The sequence below is a fragment of the Rana temporaria genome, chromosome 3 (genome assembly GCF_905171775.1).
Source record: "Rana temporaria chromosome 3, aRanTem1.1, whole genome shotgun sequence".
NCBI lineage: Eukaryota > Metazoa > Chordata > Amphibia > Anura > Ranidae > Rana > Rana temporaria.
This window is the reverse complement of record NC_053491.1, coordinates 389,815,882-389,834,741: the sequence shown is the minus strand read 5'-3', so window position 1 is coordinate 389,834,741 and position 18,860 is coordinate 389,815,882. Positions and strand designations below refer to the sequence as shown.

The 18,860-nt window shown below is 43.0% G+C and overlaps 1 protein-coding gene across 2 annotated transcripts in view; it reads right to left on the bottom strand.

Annotated features, from left to right (window-relative positions):
* Window positions 1–8,135: 8,135 nt before the first annotated feature.
* Window positions 8,136–18,860, bottom strand: part of WNT7B (Wnt family member 7B) — a 196,633-nt gene continuing 185,908 nt past the window's right edge. For both annotated transcript variants that reach the window (XM_040345788.1, XM_040345787.1), the window contains exon 4: window positions 8,136–9,168. In XM_040345788.1, the coding sequence (XP_040201722.1) occupies window positions 8,689–9,168 (480 nt within the window). In that variant the 3' untranslated portion in view covers window positions 8,136–8,688. The remainder of the gene's footprint in view (window positions 9,169–18,860) is intronic.

Genomic DNA, 18,860 nt, shown 5'->3' with positions numbered 1-18,860 from the left:
ATACCCAAAGAAAGAAAACACAGCCACAAGGTGAACATTCAAACCCCTTGTAGGTAAAGTCTCTGATAGGTATTGAACCCAAAGCCCCAGCATTACAAAGTCACAGTGCTAGCCACAAAGCTACCAAAAGTCCAAAGGCTTAAAGCACAACTGAAAACAGATTTGCAGTCAGGCCCCGTACACACGGCCGAGTTTCTCTGCAAAAACCAGCAAGAAACTTGCTGGGATTTTTTTTTTGCCGAGGAAACCGGCTGTGTGTACATTTTTCGACGAGGAAACTGTCGAGGATCCCGTCGAGCCAAAAAGAGAGCATGTCTTCTTTTTCCTCGACGGAAATGGAGAAACTTGCCTTGTCGAGTTCCTCGACAGCCTAACAAGGAACTCGACGAGGAAAATTATGTGTTTCGCCCGTCGAGTTCCTCGGTCGTGTGTACGAGGCTTCAGATGGACATTATACTAACTGACTCTGTTTTCATAATTGTCCCCATTTCTCTGTTACAGCAGTTGTGGTGAGTGTTCAAATATCCCTGTGCAATCTAAAAGGTACTAGAAGAGACCTGCTGCTCTCTCTATTTCACACAGACCTGGCCAGGCACAATCTGTGTTAAAACACCTGAGTTGAGGGGCATGGCTATTACTCAGATTTTGTGGGTACCCTTTTTTTATATAACCATGCCCCTTTAAGCCCCTCCAATTGGTAATGCAATTTGGTATGCTACACATGCCACATTGCCGCTCTCCTTGGGACACCTATAGGTGTCCCAGGTCTTTTATGATCCTATAGTGTATATACTACAAGAAATTAAATTCGGTGTGTGCCACTAAAGTGTTCGAGATTGGCATAAAGAAAAGGTGGCAACCCTAGCCAACACACCAGAAGAAAGCAGCAGCACTTCCTTTGGAGATTTCAATCCTCACCCCCACAGCAGATTAGGATGGGCGCTGCCTGGAAGGAAGAATGGCACACAGAAGCAGGCCTTAGTAAAGACCAGCTTCTTGGCTCAGGCCTCGTACACACGACCGAGTTTCTCAGCAAAAACCAGCAAGAAACTTGCTGGGAGATATTTTTTTGCCGAGGAAACCGGTCGTGTGTACATTTTCGTCGAGGAAACTGTCGAGAAACTCGACGAGCCAAAAAGAGAGCATGTTCTCTATTTCCTTGACGGGAATGGAGAAAATTGGCTTGTCGAGTTCCTCGACAGCCTAACAAGGAACTTGACGAGGAAAACAATGTGTTTCGCCCGTTGAGTTCCTCGGTCGTGTGTACAAGGCTTCACTGTTTCTTTCCTGGCAGCGCCTGTCCTAATCTTCTACAAAAGAGAGGCTTGAAATCACTATTACCAAAACTTTTATTATTATTACCATCCTATGGCATATATACGGTATGTATTTATTACGCTTCCCTCTCTGGTCAGGGGGCTGGGAGTGTATGGATGGAGACATTTTCCCCCTTCAATAACATTATACACCTGAAGTAGCCCAACATAGATACCGGTAGTTAAGAGCTAGATAATAGGCCAGATTGCTGCTTGCACTTCTCAATTACCGTATATACTCGAGTATAAGTGGAGATTTTCAGCCCTTTTTTTTGGGCTGAAAATGCCCCCCTCGGCTTATACTCGAGTCAGTGTACCTAAAACTATTGAGAGGCTGCGGGTGTCCATCGTTTTAAAACTCGCGGTCTCCTCCTGTGCCTTCCGTGATAGGCGGAACTCTGTCTGCTGAGAAACGCCTATCATGAACGTTCTCTCATCCTCACCCATCCCAGCAGACACTGTGTTCAGTGTTCTGCCAATCACGGACGCCTTTTCATCCACAGACAAGAGGACGTCCATGATTGGAACACTAAACACAGTGTCTGCTGGGAAACTGAGTCCGAGGATGAGAGAACGTCCTTGATAGGTGTAACTGTGTCAGCTGAAAAACACCTATCACGGAAGGGACCAGGAGGAGACCGCGAGTTTTAAACAATGAATGGACACCAGCAGCCTCTCAATTTCAGGTACACTGACAACGGGCACAGTGACAATGGGCACAGTGACGACGGGCACAGTGATGATGGGCACAGTGACGATGGGCACAGTGAGGATGGGCACAGTGAGGATGGGCACAATGAGGATGGGCACAGTGAGGATTTGCACAGTGAGGATGGGCACAGTGAGGATTGGCACAGTGAGGATTGGCACAGTGAGGATGGGCACAGTGAGGATTAGCACAATGAGGATGGGCACAGTGAGGATTGGCACAGTGAGGATGGGCACAGTGACAATGGGCACAGTGAGGATTGGCACAATGAAGATGGGCACAGTGACATTGGCAGAACACTGAACACATTGTCTGCTGGGAAACTGAGTCAGAGGATGAGAGAATGTCCGTGATAGGCGGAACTGTGTCAGCTGAAAAACGCCTATCACGGAGGGGACCAGGAGGAGACCATGAGTTTTAAACAATGAATGGACACCTGCAGCCTCTTAATTTCAGGTACACTGACAACGGCACAGTGGCAATGGGCACAGTGAGGATGGGCACAGTGTAGATGGGCACAGTGAGGATGGGCACAGTGAGGATTGGCACAGTGAGGATGGGCACAGTGAGGATTGACACAATGAGGATGGGCACAGTGACAATTGGCACAGTGAGGTTGGCACACTGAGGTTGCAATGGGCACTGTGAGGTTGACACAGTGAGGTTGCAATGGGCACAGTGAGGCGTGAAAATGGGCATTGTTGACCCTCTTTTTCGCTTGCAGTAGCCGCTGCATTCTCACCCTCGGCTTATACTCGAGTCAATAAGTTTTCCCATTTTTTGTGGTAAAATTAGGTACCTCGGCTTATACTCGGGTCGGCTTATACTTGAGTATATACAGTATCTCTTTATGGACAACTACTGTATATATGTTTCTGTCCAGCATACATTATATGGCCAAAAAGTATGAGGGAACCCCTCCAAATGATTGAGTGGTTGCACCAAACCAGCTTCCTAAAGCCATGGTTTGTTGAGTTTGGTGTGGAGGAGCTCAAGTAACAAGTCCCTCCCAGCAATGGACCTTACAATCTAATGGCCCTGCAAGACTCATTAACACTCTTAGTTACATGCTAATTTACCTAACAGTGTTTCATAGAATATGGAAGCAACCAGAGCACTGAGAACTGACAAGGCATTCTATGGTTTGTAGTTCTTCATTGGTCAGAGGTTAGGTGGCCTGAGACTACTCCAAATCATGACCATTTGCAGGGATTTATCAGGGCTGACTGCTGTCCAGTGCTTAGCACACGTCACCAGCACCTTAAATCTACAGCTCTCAGCACCTTTCACTAAAGATGTCAGTTGTCACCCGCCAAGTTACACAGAGAATATGAAATATGTAGCCCCTTCCCCCAGCTTATACAAATACTTCAGTGCTGAGTCCCGTCTCTGCTCACGTAACCTGCCCAAAAATGTCAATATTTCAGGTGAGTGCGCGTGCTACAACAAGAGCTACGAAGCTTATGGAGTAAGAAAAGGCAGTTTTCTCTTTTTACTATAAAATAACTCAAAACAAATAAAGTGTAGCTAAAGTAAAACTGTTTTTCTAGTTTTAGATAGAGTGTGGAAAGATTGGACCCATTGTAAACTTTTTATTGCTGTTTGTATCCTCACTGAAGAGATTAGTCCTCTCTATATGTCCCGTTGTCACTAAGGCCCCGTACACACCATAGAATCCATCCGCTGAAAAATCTCAGCGGATCGGTTTCAGCGGATAGATTCTATGGTGTGTACATTCCTACGGATATTTATCCGCGGGAATTTCCCAATTCCAGCGGATAAAAATTTGTAGACATGTCTACAAATCTATCCGCTTGAATCCATCCCAACGGATTGATCCGCTGGTCTGTACAGACTCACCGGATCAATCCGTCCGAAGGGATCCCCCGCATGCGTCGTAATGATTCGACGTATGCGTGGAATTCCTTATATGACAGCGTCGCGCTCGTCGCCGCGTCATCATCGCGGTGACGGCGCGACACGTCATCGCGAGGGGATTTCGGCGCGGATTTCGATCCTATGGTGAGTACACTCCATCGGATCCAAATCCGCTGAAATCCTCGAGAGGATTTATCCGCGGAAACGGTGTCGTGTGTACTAGGCCTAAGACAGAAGGAGGGGGGAATAAAAGTTGTCCCCAAAGCATGAGTAAGGTCTGGTTCACATTGGGTCTCTGAAATCGCGGCCGAAATCAGGACTGCCAGCGGGAATGAAATTGTGCGAGTTCAGCTGAACTCGCACGGCTTCACTCCCGCAGCCCAGAGTGAACCTGGGCTAAAGGACAAATCCTCTAGTCGGGCAAACGATCTAAAAGGGAATTTCCCTCATCGTGGAAATATTTTCTCTTATTTACTGTAGTGTCTACAGGACAGGACCTGAAGGCAAATCTCCTCAGCAGGACAGAGACAGCATACAAAATAAACAGATAGGGGTTGTAGTCCTTCCTTTGGATATCCAAAACCTAAAGTAGAACTATAGGCCAAACTTTTTTTTTTTTTTTGGATTGAGTAAGGGAGGATTATAACCCCTGTTAGGCCCCGTACACACGTCCGAGAAACTCGACGGGCAAAACACATCGTTTTGCTCGTCGAGTTCCTTGTGAAGCCGCCGAGGATCTCGGCGAGCCAAGTTTCCTCATTGACTAACGAGGAAATAGAGAACATGTTCTCTATTTGGCTCGACGAGTTCCTCGTCTGTTTCCTCTGCCAAAAGTGTACACACGACCGGGTTTCTCGGCAGAATACGGCTCCGATCGAGTTTCTGGCTGAATTCTGCCGAGAAACTCGGTCGTGTGTACGGGGCCTAAGGTTTAATTTTGCTCTCTTTGTTCCAATAGGGAGATTTACCTTTACTTCCTGTCCCATAGCCAAATCCGGATATGAGAGGAAATCCCTGCTAATTAAGGGAATCTCTTGGGGACCCCCAGATTACTAAAACTAGTGTCCTCATTGGAAGATTTCCCCTCTATAACTTTGGAACAACCCAAAATGTGGGATATTTTTTTACTTCCACTTTCAATGATAATGGTAAACGAGACAAATAGAGAGCGTGAATCTCCTTAACGGGGCAGAGAGCAATAATAATCTGACAGGTCTATTAATTCTTCTCCCCTCTAACTAATATTAAAAAAAAAAATTGTCTTTAGTTATATTTTACAATTTTGAGCTTTATATATACTTAAAAGCTTTTTTAAAGTGACCTTAGTATTGCCTTTGACAGTGCCAAATAAGCAGCAGTTTAGGATTGGTATCTAGAATTATCCAAATACATGCTCATATATGTCATACAGTACCACAGCAGCCTTGAAATATAGATGCTTTTGATATTACATTTTCTGCCAGCACCTGTTGGTAGGAGTAGATTTTCTTCCACTAATGTCTTTCATCTCTCCCAATTGGCCTATGAGGTCACCCATCATATTTTGGAGCTAATAAGAAGATAAAGGAAGCCAGAGAACGTGGGTCCAATGCAGCTCTCAACCACCGAAAATCGGAAAATGTGCACAACAAGAATGACTCAAGTTTTAAGGCCCCAATTATTCCAGGATACAGGTTTTCAAGTTATCTCTCATCCTCAGCCCCTCCCCTGCTCAGAATTTGTTCACATTGGTGGCCAAATTGGTGTCTGCTAATTTTAGACCTTTTTTTTTTTTAAAGACTGGCCTTTCCTTAGGACACATGAAAGGCCATATGAAAATACGGCAAATAATTAGCAGGATCTTGCTTTCAGAAGTTGTAATTTTACATTCATAAGGCTTGTGCAACGTTTGCATACATACAGAATGAGGCCTCGTACACACGACCGAGAAACTCGACGGGCGAAACACATCGTTTTGCTCGTCAAGTTCCTTGTGAAGCCGTCGAGAAACTCGGCAAGCCAATTTTCTCCATTCCCGTCAAGGAAATAGAGAACATGCTTTCTTTTTGACTCGTCGAGTTTCTCGACAGTTTCCTCGACGAAAATGTACACACGACCGGTTTCCTCGGCAAAAAAATATCTCGCTGGTTTTTGCCGAGAAACTCGGTCATGTGTATGAGGCCTTACAGTGTACATGGCCCTGTTGCTAGGATGCAAGCAGCTTCTCAGTGAACGTTAACAAGCATACAACATTACAGCATACATAGCCCTGTTGCTAGGACGCAGGCAGATTTTCAATACAGTGGACTAACATCCTTCCGTTGCTAGGGTTCCGGAGCGTTTTTAAGGAAGCTGCCTAGTGTACTTTGCTTGGTAGGATGCAGAAGGATTCTCAGAGAAGCTGCCTAGTGTTCTTCTATTGCTAGGGTGCAGGTGACTGCTCAATGAAGCCACCTACTTTTGTTGCTAGGACATAGGCAGCTCCAATACAGGGGGTCCCCGACTTCTGCATGATATATACAGTACACTTGTATTTATCACAAATGTTTACATGGATTTTTCTACATGTTCCTTTGCAGATCTTTTTGCAGTGCAAGTTTACTGATCTTTACGCAGCTGTGTGCATTGGCCCTTATAAACTATACAGCTGTGTTCAGATCCATGTTAATGATAACAACACAATTTGTTGGCTGCTGTGTGTATGAGCCCTTGCACCGCCCAAGAATTTTAACAGCAGTTAAGTTGATGAACAAAAAACTCTAATGCCGCGTACACACGATCATTTTTCAGCATGACATTTTTTTTCGTTTTTCAGCATGTCTAAAAAACGAAGTTTTCCCAACTTCATCATTAAAACGATGTTGCCTACACACCATCGTTTTAAAAAAATGTTCTAGCAAAGCGCGGTGACGTACAACACGTACAACGGCACTCTAAAGGGGAAGTTCCATTCGCATTTGGGCTGCTTTAGCTGATTCCGTGTTAGTAAAAGACGATTTGCGCTTTTCTGTCTGTTACAGCGTGATGAATGTGCTTACTCCATTACGAACGGTAGTTTTGCCAGAACGAGCGCTCCCGTCTCATAACTTGCTTCTGAGCATGCGCGGGTTTTTAACGTCGTTTTAGCCCACACACGATCATTTTTTACAACCCGAAAAACGACATTGTTTAAAACGTCGTTAAAAAATGCAGCATGTTCGGGAGAAAAAATTGTCGTTTTTCAGAACCCGAAAAATGATGTGAAGCCCACACACGATCATTTTAAATGACATTTTTTAAAAACAATGGGCCGGATTCAGATAGCAGTTACGACGGCGTATATCTCCAGATACGCCGTCGTAACTCTGAGTTGCGGTGTCGTATTTTTGCGACCGATTCATAGAATCAGTTACGCATAGATTTCCCTAAGATCCGACCGGCGTAAGTGTCTTACACCGTCGTATCTTAGGCTGCATATTTACGCTGGCCGCTAGGTGGCGCTTCCGTAGATTTACACAAGGAATATGCAAATTAGGTAGATACGCCGATTCAGAAGCGTACGTCCGCCCGTCGAATTTTTTTTACGTCGTTTACGTTAGGCTTTTTCCGGTGTAAAGTTACCCCTGCTATATGAGGGGTATCCTATGTTAAGTATGGACTTCGGGCCAGCGTCGAATTTTCCATTGATTACGTCGTTTGCGTAAGTCGTTTGCGAATAGGGCTGTACGTAAGTTACGTTCACGTCTAAAGCATTGACAATTTGCGGCGTAATTTCGAGCATGAGCACTGGGATTCTTTCACGACATGCTTTAAAGGGGCTGTAAAGGTACGTCAAATACGTGGGGTCACAATTAATTTAAATAAAACACACCCACATCATCCACATTTGAATCCCGCGGGCTTACGCCGGACCACATACGTTACGCCGCCTTAACTTAGGGCGCAAGTTCTTTCTGAATACGGAACTTGCGCTCTAATTTACGGTGGCGTAACGTATCTGAGATACGTTACGCCCGCCGATAGATACACTATTGTATCTGAATCCGGGCCAATGTTTTTTTCATGCCGAAAAATGATCATGTGTACATAAGACCTCGAGCAACTGACTTTTTCCTCTGAACAGCATCATGAAGGTGAAAACAAAACTATTTAAAAAAATCTTATCACTGTGCTGTCACACAGCCCCTGTTTATTACAGCCAAGCTTGAACCAGACCAATAGTCTAAATCTACTTCTTTAAAAAAAAAAAAAAAAAAGAAGAAAAGAATCGAATACAAAGTTTAAGACCCCTTTTATCGAGAGCTCAGTAGCATGGAAAATAGTTAGAAAAACAACATATACAAGATTTATGGTAAGTCAGACATCTCTAAGCTTAACATTTAGTAGAGAATTAAGACACAAACTACCCGTTAGTGCTCTGAATTTGTTCATACTATTAAAACATAAATTAATAATAATAATTTTCTTTTTTTTTAATGTCCAGTTATTCCAGTGTGACTGGCAGGTGAAACAAATTGTAGTTCTATCCAATAGCTGAGACTATTGAAAATAGTTTTGTTCGATTGGTCCCTCCTTTTGTAGTCCTACAACCCTCCTCGTGTACGGATATTTTTTTATTCTCCTCTGCTTGACGTACGATTTATAAATAACTACACGAAAACCCTCCAGCATGTAAAGGTGCCATTCTCCCGACGGAACAGCCAACGCTTAACGAAAGAAATGTTTCCCCCTCCCTGCCTGTAAGGGTGTAATTTTCTTAAGAAAAAGAAAATCAAGTGTGCAAAATGGAGCCAAAGTGGTCCTGCTATAGGTTTCCTGGTTGTTGCGTTACTTGCAGGTGAAAACCTCTGTCCTTTCACTGCATGTGTTGCACTTGACAAAACAGCACCAGTGAAATTTACAGTTGCACTGCCAAACTTTGGTGTACTGGTGGGTGTTATACCCTCTGCCGCAACACATAAGATCACAGCCGTCCACATGTGGAGAGGTGCGGTTACACAGCCGCCCTTGAGTCCCTACGCTACCGGTGGAGCTGTCTTCTTCGCAGTAGTTTGGAGATCGCTCAATGTAGACCAGGTCTGTCTCCATGGGCTTTTGGTAGTTTTTAATCTTTTTGATCTTGAGGAAGGTGGGCTGGCGGAGCCGGTTCGCCCGAACCACTTCCACGTGCACTGCATCGTTGTACTTCTCTTTTAAGATGAAGCCGATGTCCCGAAATTTAGGCAAAGTGTTCCAGCAGGTCTTTGTGGTGCAGGAGCCCGAAACACCATGGCACTTGCATTCCAGTTTCATCTGTTCTTCGAGTATCTGGTTGTTAAACAAAAATAAATATGTTATAATAAACAAATGCCATAAATTACTTGAAGAACAATCTAACATTTTTAGTTAGGAAATAGTGATGTCAATCAATTTAAACATACAGTAACTTAAAGTGGAGTTCCACCCATAAATATAACATTACATCAGTAGTTTTAAAAAAATGTCATTAGTCCTTTAAGAAAAAATTTTTTTTTTTAGATGCCTTCAAAGTGTTGTTGCTAAGCAGAATAGTTAATCTTCCCACTTCCTGCACCTAGGTGCTTAACCTACACCGCACAGACTCCTGGGAATGTAGTGGGTGTAACTTTCCAGGAGTCTGTGTACTCCCCAGTCTCGAAGAATCATGTGACTTGGACAGTACAGGTGCTGAAACCTGATCTGAAACCTATTACACTGCTTGTGCAGCACTGAGCATGTGCGAGATCTGCAAGGCTGAAATCCAGGAAGTCATACAGTCTGGCTTCATGATGCCCACACTTAAGATGGCCCCAGTCAATTTCTATTTTATAAAATGTCTAAATGCTGTAACAACCTAACAAAACGGACCTTAGTTTACAGACTAACTTTACTAGAATACATTAAGCTTGTGTATTACAGGGGTATTTATATTTAAAAAGTGAAATTGTGGCCGGAACTCCGCTTTAAAGCGGAGGTTCACCCAAAAAACATCTATATAAGATCATATTCTTTATACTTCCAACATGTACAGTAGGGCCTTTTTTTTTTGCTGTACATACCTTATTATGGCTATTTTCAATCTGGCTTCCGGGAAGTCACTCCCGCGGGAGTAGGCGTTTCTATGCTGCGGCGCAATGTCATCTGGGACTTCGCCCAGATGATTGACGTAGGCGCGTCACAAGTGTCACAGAGCTTCCGAAAGAACCCGAACATGCAGAGCTGCGAGTCAGCTCTACACGCCGTATAGAGCTGACGCGCAGCTCTGCATGTTCGGGTTCTTTCGGAAACGCCGTGACACGCCTACGCAATAGGGGGAGGCCTTATCCGGCCAGTGGAAACTTTTTCTCAAGAACGTCAATCATCTGGGCGAAGTCCCAGATGACATTGCGCCGCAGTATAGAAACGCCTACTCCCGCGGGAGTGACTACCTGGAAGCTCTACCCCTCAGATTTACAGCGACTGCACTTCCAAGTGCAATTTCAGTGCAATTTCAAGTGCATTTTGCCTTTCATAAATAACCCCCAAAGTTATAGTTCATAACAAGTAAAAGGAGGGTTCTGGGGGGCTGCTGCACTACAGAAGGTTTACAACCCCTTTCACTCTCTCAATCATTAATCAAAATCATCATTAACTATGTTTAATTCTTATGCTACTAGCATTAGTAAATAGATAGGAAAGTATATCAGATTTACTTGCTTTAAACTTTTTTTGTAACCTTTCTTTAGTTACTTCCTGGTATATTGCCTTGGCAAATGATGTCATACATCCCAGAAGTCTTTAGTATGGGAGGAGGGGCTTTCTCAGCTAAGCACACCCTCTCCTGTTTGCATGCTTCAGCAATGGGCAGATGGATTCCAGGAAGTAAATGTTACATGAATCATCTGCCTTTACTCAACATGGCCATGGCCAGAAATGCTTGGGGGTGTTTTTCTAAGTGATCTCTCAACAAAACAAAGCATGGAAACATGGATGGATTAGCGAGTTTGCGTTGAATATGAAAAAATACATTTGTTAGAATTTTTGGTTTGTGGTGCTCCGATGAAGTATAGTTCTGCTTTAAATCCTTTCCTTTATAGCATTTGTTTTCTGAGAAAAGCTTCATGTAGAGTTGATGGGTTTCAATGATAGCACAGAGGTTCTGGATACCATTATGTACATGATGTACATGCACCTTCAGGCCAGGAAGATCCCTGAGGCCGGCAGAGAATAATTTTTCTAAATTGTAAGCTAATATTCACAAAGGTTTGGCAGCGTCTCCATCTGCATTCCTTACAAAATGATGCTCTTTGAGGTACATCAGTACCACGCTTGGCTCGGTCTCCTCCAGCATCTGAGGACAGAATCCTTTGTGGAATCCCCGGCTCTGGTCGGCAGCCAAGGGATATATATCTAACCAAGCTTTGCAGCGGATGCCAGGGAGCCCCTGATTAAAGATTGGAAAACCATTAGCTCCCGTAACCCATCTTTAAGGCAGAAGAGTCATTAATCACGCATCAAGCCCCTTACATCTCAGTGCTCCCATATACAAAACAAAAGTCCCATGATGCTTTAGGCTTCTGGAGGGCGCTGTGCGTGCCCAAAGTGAGCACAGCATAGCTCATGAAAAGCACCAGGTATGATTGAACCTAATCTGCCACCGTTTATAGTGAAAGTCCACCTATTCTCGCCAGAAACTAAAAAAACGGCAGGCTCCTAAAGAGGTTGTAAAGACAGCAGATTTTATACCTTATGGCATTCCATGCAGTAATAAACCTTCTGCATGCAGCTCCCCCGCAGGCCCCCTAAATATATATCTAAATCTGATCTCGATCCAGTGATGTGCACAAGAGCTGAGGCTCTCTTGGCTTTCTCCCTCCTCATTGGCTCAGCCATTGGCTCTCGCTGCTGTAAATCACTGCCAGTGACGAGGGGGCGGGCCTGAGTCCTGCTCTGTCTTCTGTTCAGACAGAGCGGGGCTTGGGAGTAAGCATGCAAGCGGCTTGCTATGGGGGCACGTGGCAGGGGAGCAGCCAGGAGCCACTGCGGGTTACCCGAGAGGAGGATCTGGGCTGCTCTGTGCAAAACCATTGCACAGAGAAGGCAATTATAACATGTTTGTAAATAAAATAAAATAAATCATAGCTTTACTATCACTTTAATAGGTTGTAAAAAAAAAAATTCGATAAAGCAACAAGCTCATTTTAAACTACAGTGGAACCTCAGATTACGAGTAACGTGGTTAACGAGCGTTTCGCAATATGAGCGCTATATTAAAAAAAATCCTATCTCAGTTTGCGAGTGTTGTATCGCAAAACGAGCAGGATTCAGGCCAAAGCAATGGACAGTACTGCGTTTGACCTGAGGTTGGGGGGCGCCGGAGCCGATCGCAGCCGCCGTTCAGAAATTAACAGAAAGGCCCGAGGACAGTTCGGCTCACCTAGGAAAATCTCAGGAATGGAGCCTTTCCAAGGTTTTCCGAGGTCAGCCGAGGTGTCCTCAGTCTTTCCGTCCGTTTCTAAGGCTCTCTGGTGCCCCCCACCTCTGGCCGTATGTGGTATTGCATGCCATTGAAGTCAATGTGGAACAAATTTTTTTTTCATTGACTTCAATGGGTAAACTCGCTTTGATATGCGAGTACTTTGGATTACGAGCATTCTCCTGCAACGAATTATGCTCGTAATCCCAGGTTCCACTGTATATCTAAACACATAAACTAAAATTTTATATTTTGCAGAGTACCAGTCCTTTTTTTTATTGAAGTGCTTTTTTCCAATTATTTTCACCATGTGATCCTGCCTGTAACTCCCTTTCTGCCCTAATTTACCCTTCTGTATCAGGGAAACAGAAATAAGATAGAATTACTGAACCCCACCCCTCTCCTACTTTCTATAACATAGAGGGAATGGTTCTGTAGTCCTCAGATATAAAAGAACAATGTAACTGGTATTATTTTGATCTTATCAAACAGATAACACTTCATGTTCATTGAAATGAATTGTTAAAGTGGTTCTAAAGCCTTAAAGTTTTTCACCCAAATGCATTTATGCATTTAGGTGAAAAACTTTCTGTGCTGCAACTGCCCTCCAGACCCTCTGCATGAGCACAGCGGCTCCAGCCATTGTCTCAATCCTCATTGGACAGATTGATAGCAGCGGGAGCCATTGACAACCGCTGCTGTCAATCAATTCCTGTGACTCGGGAGCCAAGAACGCCTCCAGGGAAAGCAGCGTTCTGTGGAGGCACCCGATGAAGAGGAGGGACTTAGAACGCCGACAGGGGACCCCAGAAAAAGAGGACACGGGCTGCTCTGTGCAAAACCTTTGCACAGAGCAGGTAAGTATAACATGTTTGTTAATTTTATAAAAAAAAAAAAAAAAAACACTTTAACATACACTTTAACCGGTTCACCGACCGGCTCACACAGATATACTGCAGCAGAATAATACGGCTTCACACAGGAAAGCCGCCAGAGAATGCGCGAGCGCCGCCGGAGGCGCGCACCCCCTGCACGACAGGGAACCTGATGCGCATGGTCGGCGGGCGCAATCGCTGCCGACCACGTGCGATCGAGTGCACGAGCAGGAGCACGGGGGTTTGTGTGTGTAAACACACAAATCCCCATGCTGTCTGAGGAGAGGATAGATCGTGTCTTTCTACAAAGTAGAAAACACGATCTGTCATCTGTCCCCATACCCCCACAGTTAGGACACAAAATAGGGAACACTGTTGACCCCTTGATCACCCCCTAGTGTTAACCCCTTCCCTGCCAGTGACATTTACATAGTAATCAGTGCATATTTATAGCACTGATCGCTCTGTAAATGTCAATGGTCCCAAAAATGTGTCAAAAGTTTCCAACCTGATCACCGCCATTACTAGTTAAAAAAATTTAAAAAATTAAAACGTCATATAAATGCCATAAATCTTTCCCATAGTTTGTAGACGCTAAAACTTTTGAGCAAGCCAATCAATATACGCTTGTTGCTATTTTTTTACCAAAAGTATGTAGAAGAATACATATGGGCCTAAACTGAGGAAAAAATGTGTTTGATTTTTTACAAAATTGGGATATTTACTATAGCAAAATATATTGATATTTTTTTTTTTTTCAAAAAAAAAATCGAAATTGTCGCTCATTTTTTGTTTATAGCACAAAAAGAAAAAACCTCCGAGGTGATTAAATACCACCAAAAGAAAGCTCTGTTTGTGGGAAAAAAGGGACATCAATTTTGTTTGGGTACAGTGTTGTATGACCGTGCAATTGTCAGTTAAAGCGACGCAAAAAATGGCCCGGTCATTGGGCAGCCAAATATTCCGGGGGCTGAAGCGGTTAATTCCTGATTCCTCAGAACCACATATATTTTAGTATAAGGAAGTATTTTGGCATTGTATGCTGCTAATAAATCTATGATCTACAGATCACCCAGATCCTTCTCTACCATTGACTCCCCCACTCGCACCAATCCTCCTTTTCTCAGGTACCCCGCTGATGCTCCAAGCCACTCCCTCCTGCCCAGTGCCCCATAGCAGGAAGCTAGCTGCTGCTCTGTGTGTCCATGGACACACAGAGTGTGGCTTGGCCCTGCCCTGCTCTCTCCATCTTGGCTCACTGACTGTAATGGACAGTAGCGGCAGCCAATGGCTTCCGCCGTTGTCTCAGCCAATGAAGAGGGAGAGGCCTGGGAGAGCCGAGGCTCTTGTGCACATTACTGGATCGAGATGGGGCCCAGGTATGTTTTAGGGGGGCTGGGGGCACTGCTGCACACAGAGGGTTTTTACCTTGATGCATAGACGCCATGAAGGTAAAAAAAACCTGGAGCCTTTACAACCACTTTTTACCTTCTCCTACTCAAAAAAAACATTTTTATTTCCATTGTGTTGCTGCTTAAGAGTTTCCTTACTTCCCTTCTGGTAAAACACTATCAGCAGGACAGGAAGTGAGGGCAAATCTATCTAACGGAGCTCCAGATAGCAGTAAAGACCTGTCAGGGGTTCCGAACGTCTAACCCTTCATTATTCTATCCAAAATTAAGAACAAAAAGCGTTTTGGTTGGACATATGCTTTAAATGTTATGGTATATTATATCTGTAAAAAATAAACTGTTTATACAAACATACTTTGCAGGAAGAACCATAGAGGCTTAGCAGAGGAGGGATGCATTATATAGAAAGCGTGCCGTTCCTCAGTATGTTACGTTGGCTTACAGTGCTGTCTGTTTGTTTTGGGCAAATCGTTGTGGGGAAATGCACATTCTTGTAGCAGATGTTGAAAGGAGCAGAATGTACGCTGCCCTTTGTATCTGCATGGTAGACATAAAATAACAGCCTTCTGCTAGCCGTCAATCAACGTTCTTATAAGCTCAGCCCTCGACTAATAAAAAATGACATGTATGCCAGGAATCCTATCTGGAATTTAGCTGGGTGAGCTGCTCATAATAATTATACACTTTGCAAACAAGCAGACACCTTTCACTATAAGCGAGCAGACATTATTAAGGCCCCGCGGTGAATTCACGTATGTACTTGTTGGCCCTGGCTGCTTGGGTGAAACTTGGGTCTATAAATCAGGCAACAAGTGATATACCTTCAGAACGAGCCAAGAATGGTGCACTGGCCTTGGGCGCTAACCGTAGATGGGCCACCTATAAGCCCAGAACAAAAAAACGAACACTGAACATTGCAGAGGACATCTGTGTCAAGTAGTATTCAATGAATTCAGAAACCAAAAATGAAAGGCTAACTTCAACTAAGGCTGAAAATATAGTTCTGCTTATCCAAAGTTTGGTTAAATCACCCAACCAACTCCATGAATTTTTTTTAAAAAATTAGCCCATTTAAAGAAAAAACAGCTTTCGACGCAGTATTCACCTTCAGGTCAAAGCTGCCCCCACAGCACTTCTTTTCTACCACTACTGTAGTTGTTTTGAGTTGAATGATGGTCAGCTTTAACCAACACACTTTCTTGAAACCCAGGCTGTGATGGTTCTGTCGCAGCCTGTGACTGGGCAATAAAGGATAAGCACAGCACAGTACAAGGTTTGTCTCCATGTCACTCTGCTTTCTCCTCCTATCAGCACATTCCCTTTCAGCACATGAATTAAATGGCTCCTTGTGCTGTTAATTCCTCTCCCAGTCTCAGTTCTGTTACACAGGCAACTGCAAAACGATGTTACTGATTTATATTCAGGCGCTACCGCTGCTTGCATTTAAAAAAGGAAAGAGATGTAACTATGTATTGTATTTGTATCTTAATTGCTGCATAGAATGTAGCTTTAATAAATATACCTACAGAAGGAGCAAGAGATGGACATGAGCATTAACCATAGAAAGGTCACCTAAGAGCCAAGAATAAACTAACTGTAAAAACTAGGAATATATCTGATTTGATATTTGATCTGAATAGATCCATTTCCTATGAGAGGCAATGTTTTCTTTTATGAGAAATGTATCTAAGAGGTTTAATACTATTTGGAACCCGTGGCTTGAGACTGAGGACTGAGACTGAGATTTATGCCACGTACACACGATCCGAAAATCGGACGACAGATTGTCCGACTTTTTCCGTTTACTAGTCGCAAGTAGAAATTGAATAGGTTACTAAAGTCACAAATTCTCATACGACAGAAAAAAAAAACGGAAGTGATGTCATGTGTTGTAGTGTATTTGTGTTGTATTTTCGGACGACAACTGTACTGACCAAACGAAAATTGTACGATCTGGTATCGTACGAGGAAAGTTTTCGTGCATGTCCGATCAAATAATATCGGATGAACTGTCATGATCGGCTCATGGAAGCCCTGTACTAACGATCCGATTATCGGACGATTCTTCCTCGGACGCCATTTTTCGCACAATATTCGGATCGTGTGTACGTGGCATTAGGAGGTACCTTTGCCAGAATATAGATGTATGGAAACAGATTTTTTTTTTTTTATAGGTTAAAAGGATTGTGTATTGACTTGATAATGGAAGGAGTGGGGGAAATTGCCCCCCCCCCCTTTTTTTTCCTTTGTGTATGTTTTTTTGTGTTTTGATTTCAATTTTATGTTTGTGTATAGTATATGTTGTTAAAAAAAATAAAAAACTTTAAACACTTCCAAGGACATTTGTTTCAATACAATTGTTCCATTAATTCAATAACTAACTTCTTATCTCTAATATTTGTTAGAAAAAAATATTCAGCAAATGACAAATATGCACAATGGGTTAGCTAAAGAGAAACCAATAGAACTGCCTGCTTTGCGGATTTCTGGACTGAGCCTACCAAGATAGAGATTGGATCACTGTGTCTGGAGGTTGCTGGGTGCCCTGTTGTTGGCTCTGTGACCCTTCAGTCTGGCCGGTTGGGTGGGGGTGGTGAGGCCCAAATGCTGGTTACATTTTCTGTAAATGTGTGTGTGTGAATGCAGAATGGATATTTCTCTACTGCTTATTGCACTGAACTATTGACGTACTGGAGTTGGGCCCTATGTGGTGCACATATAGTAACCCTGCTAAACCTTTATCTCAAGTTGCCCTCCGTTGAGGAACCAGGGTTCACGATACTAAAGTGTTATAAGTTGGCCATGTTTGGCCACTGGTTATATATTGAACATTGTATACAAGATGTATCCGTTGTTATATGCCTGTCAATAATTTTTCAATAATCAATAAACAAATACTTTACCAAGAGAGAGATTGTTGTAATGAGTCATTTGCGTGTGTGTAAATTTCCGTTTGAGTTCTGTAAACAGTTTTTTCTTTTTAATATTAAAGAATCTAAGGGACAGCCTGAGAAACAAAACCTCCTGGCTCTAAAGAAAAATGCTAAATACTTTATATATATATATATAAAACACATATATTCTTTTTTTTTTAAACCCTCACTATAAACAAATTATGTGCAAAAGCACTATGAATAAAATTCTTTTAAACTAAAAAAATAAAATATAAATATGAGATACTTGTATTTATACTATAATTACAATAATTGATTTACACTATCCCAGGGACCAGAACAGGCTATGTCTTCTTGACACGTGGGAGCAGAAGCAGGCCCAGGTATCCAATCCCGTCATGTGTCCGAGGGCAATGTTGTGTAAGGAAGTACCATTGTATTGGCAGCTGTTTGGTTACCACAGTAATTGTTCAGCATGTTGCAGATACACAAGATGATGCTCTAGGCAAATGATTGGGATTCTCTGTAGTATATTTATGACTCTCTTTCACCTTTTACACCCACAGAGCATTGCTGAACATTTTTAGAGGGCTAATTTAGTAATTAACCACTTTCCTGACTGTGTAGCCATCTCTTGTACTTGTGAGGTGAGAGGTCAATTGGTCAAGCCTCTGTGTGGTCTCTAGTCATGTGCTTTTGTAGAACGGTTGCTTCTCATGCACCTATTACCTCACCTAAAGGGTATAATTATGGATTTAGCATTCCTATAGACTGCTGTCGGCCCACACAACATAGGAAGCCAAGAAGGCCGGAAAAAAAAAGTTTTGGTCTTAAACTTCAAATCTGGCAACACAATATTTGAGTAGCCATAGTATAAGAAAAATGATGATCCAGTTGTCCCTTTTAAGGCTTTTGATGCCTTTGGTCTTTTTCCTTCAAAATTAGCCCTCTTTTAAAAGAAACCTATCACAACCTATGAAATGTCATGATGCTATAAGTGAGAAGTACCTTTATTATTAATAAGGAAAACTGCTCACAGGACCACTGCTATTTTTTTTTAAATACTAATAATAAAAAAAATCACTGCAGGACCCAGTGCAGCATGTAGGAAAATGGTATTGCCAATGCCCCCTGCTACATTAAAAGGTACCTGGTTGAGGACCACCTGTGTAAGATATAAATCTACAGAATTATGGAGATAAAGTTATGTTTTTTGCTAACTTAAAGTGGAGTTCCACCCATTTTTTTATGTTGGTCTGTGCTGCATGCTCTAACCTCATAGTGTTCAGAATGGACAATTTTTATTAAATTTGTTGCTTGTAAATACATTTATTTTGTAGTCCTTCATTACTTCCTCCTCCTTATT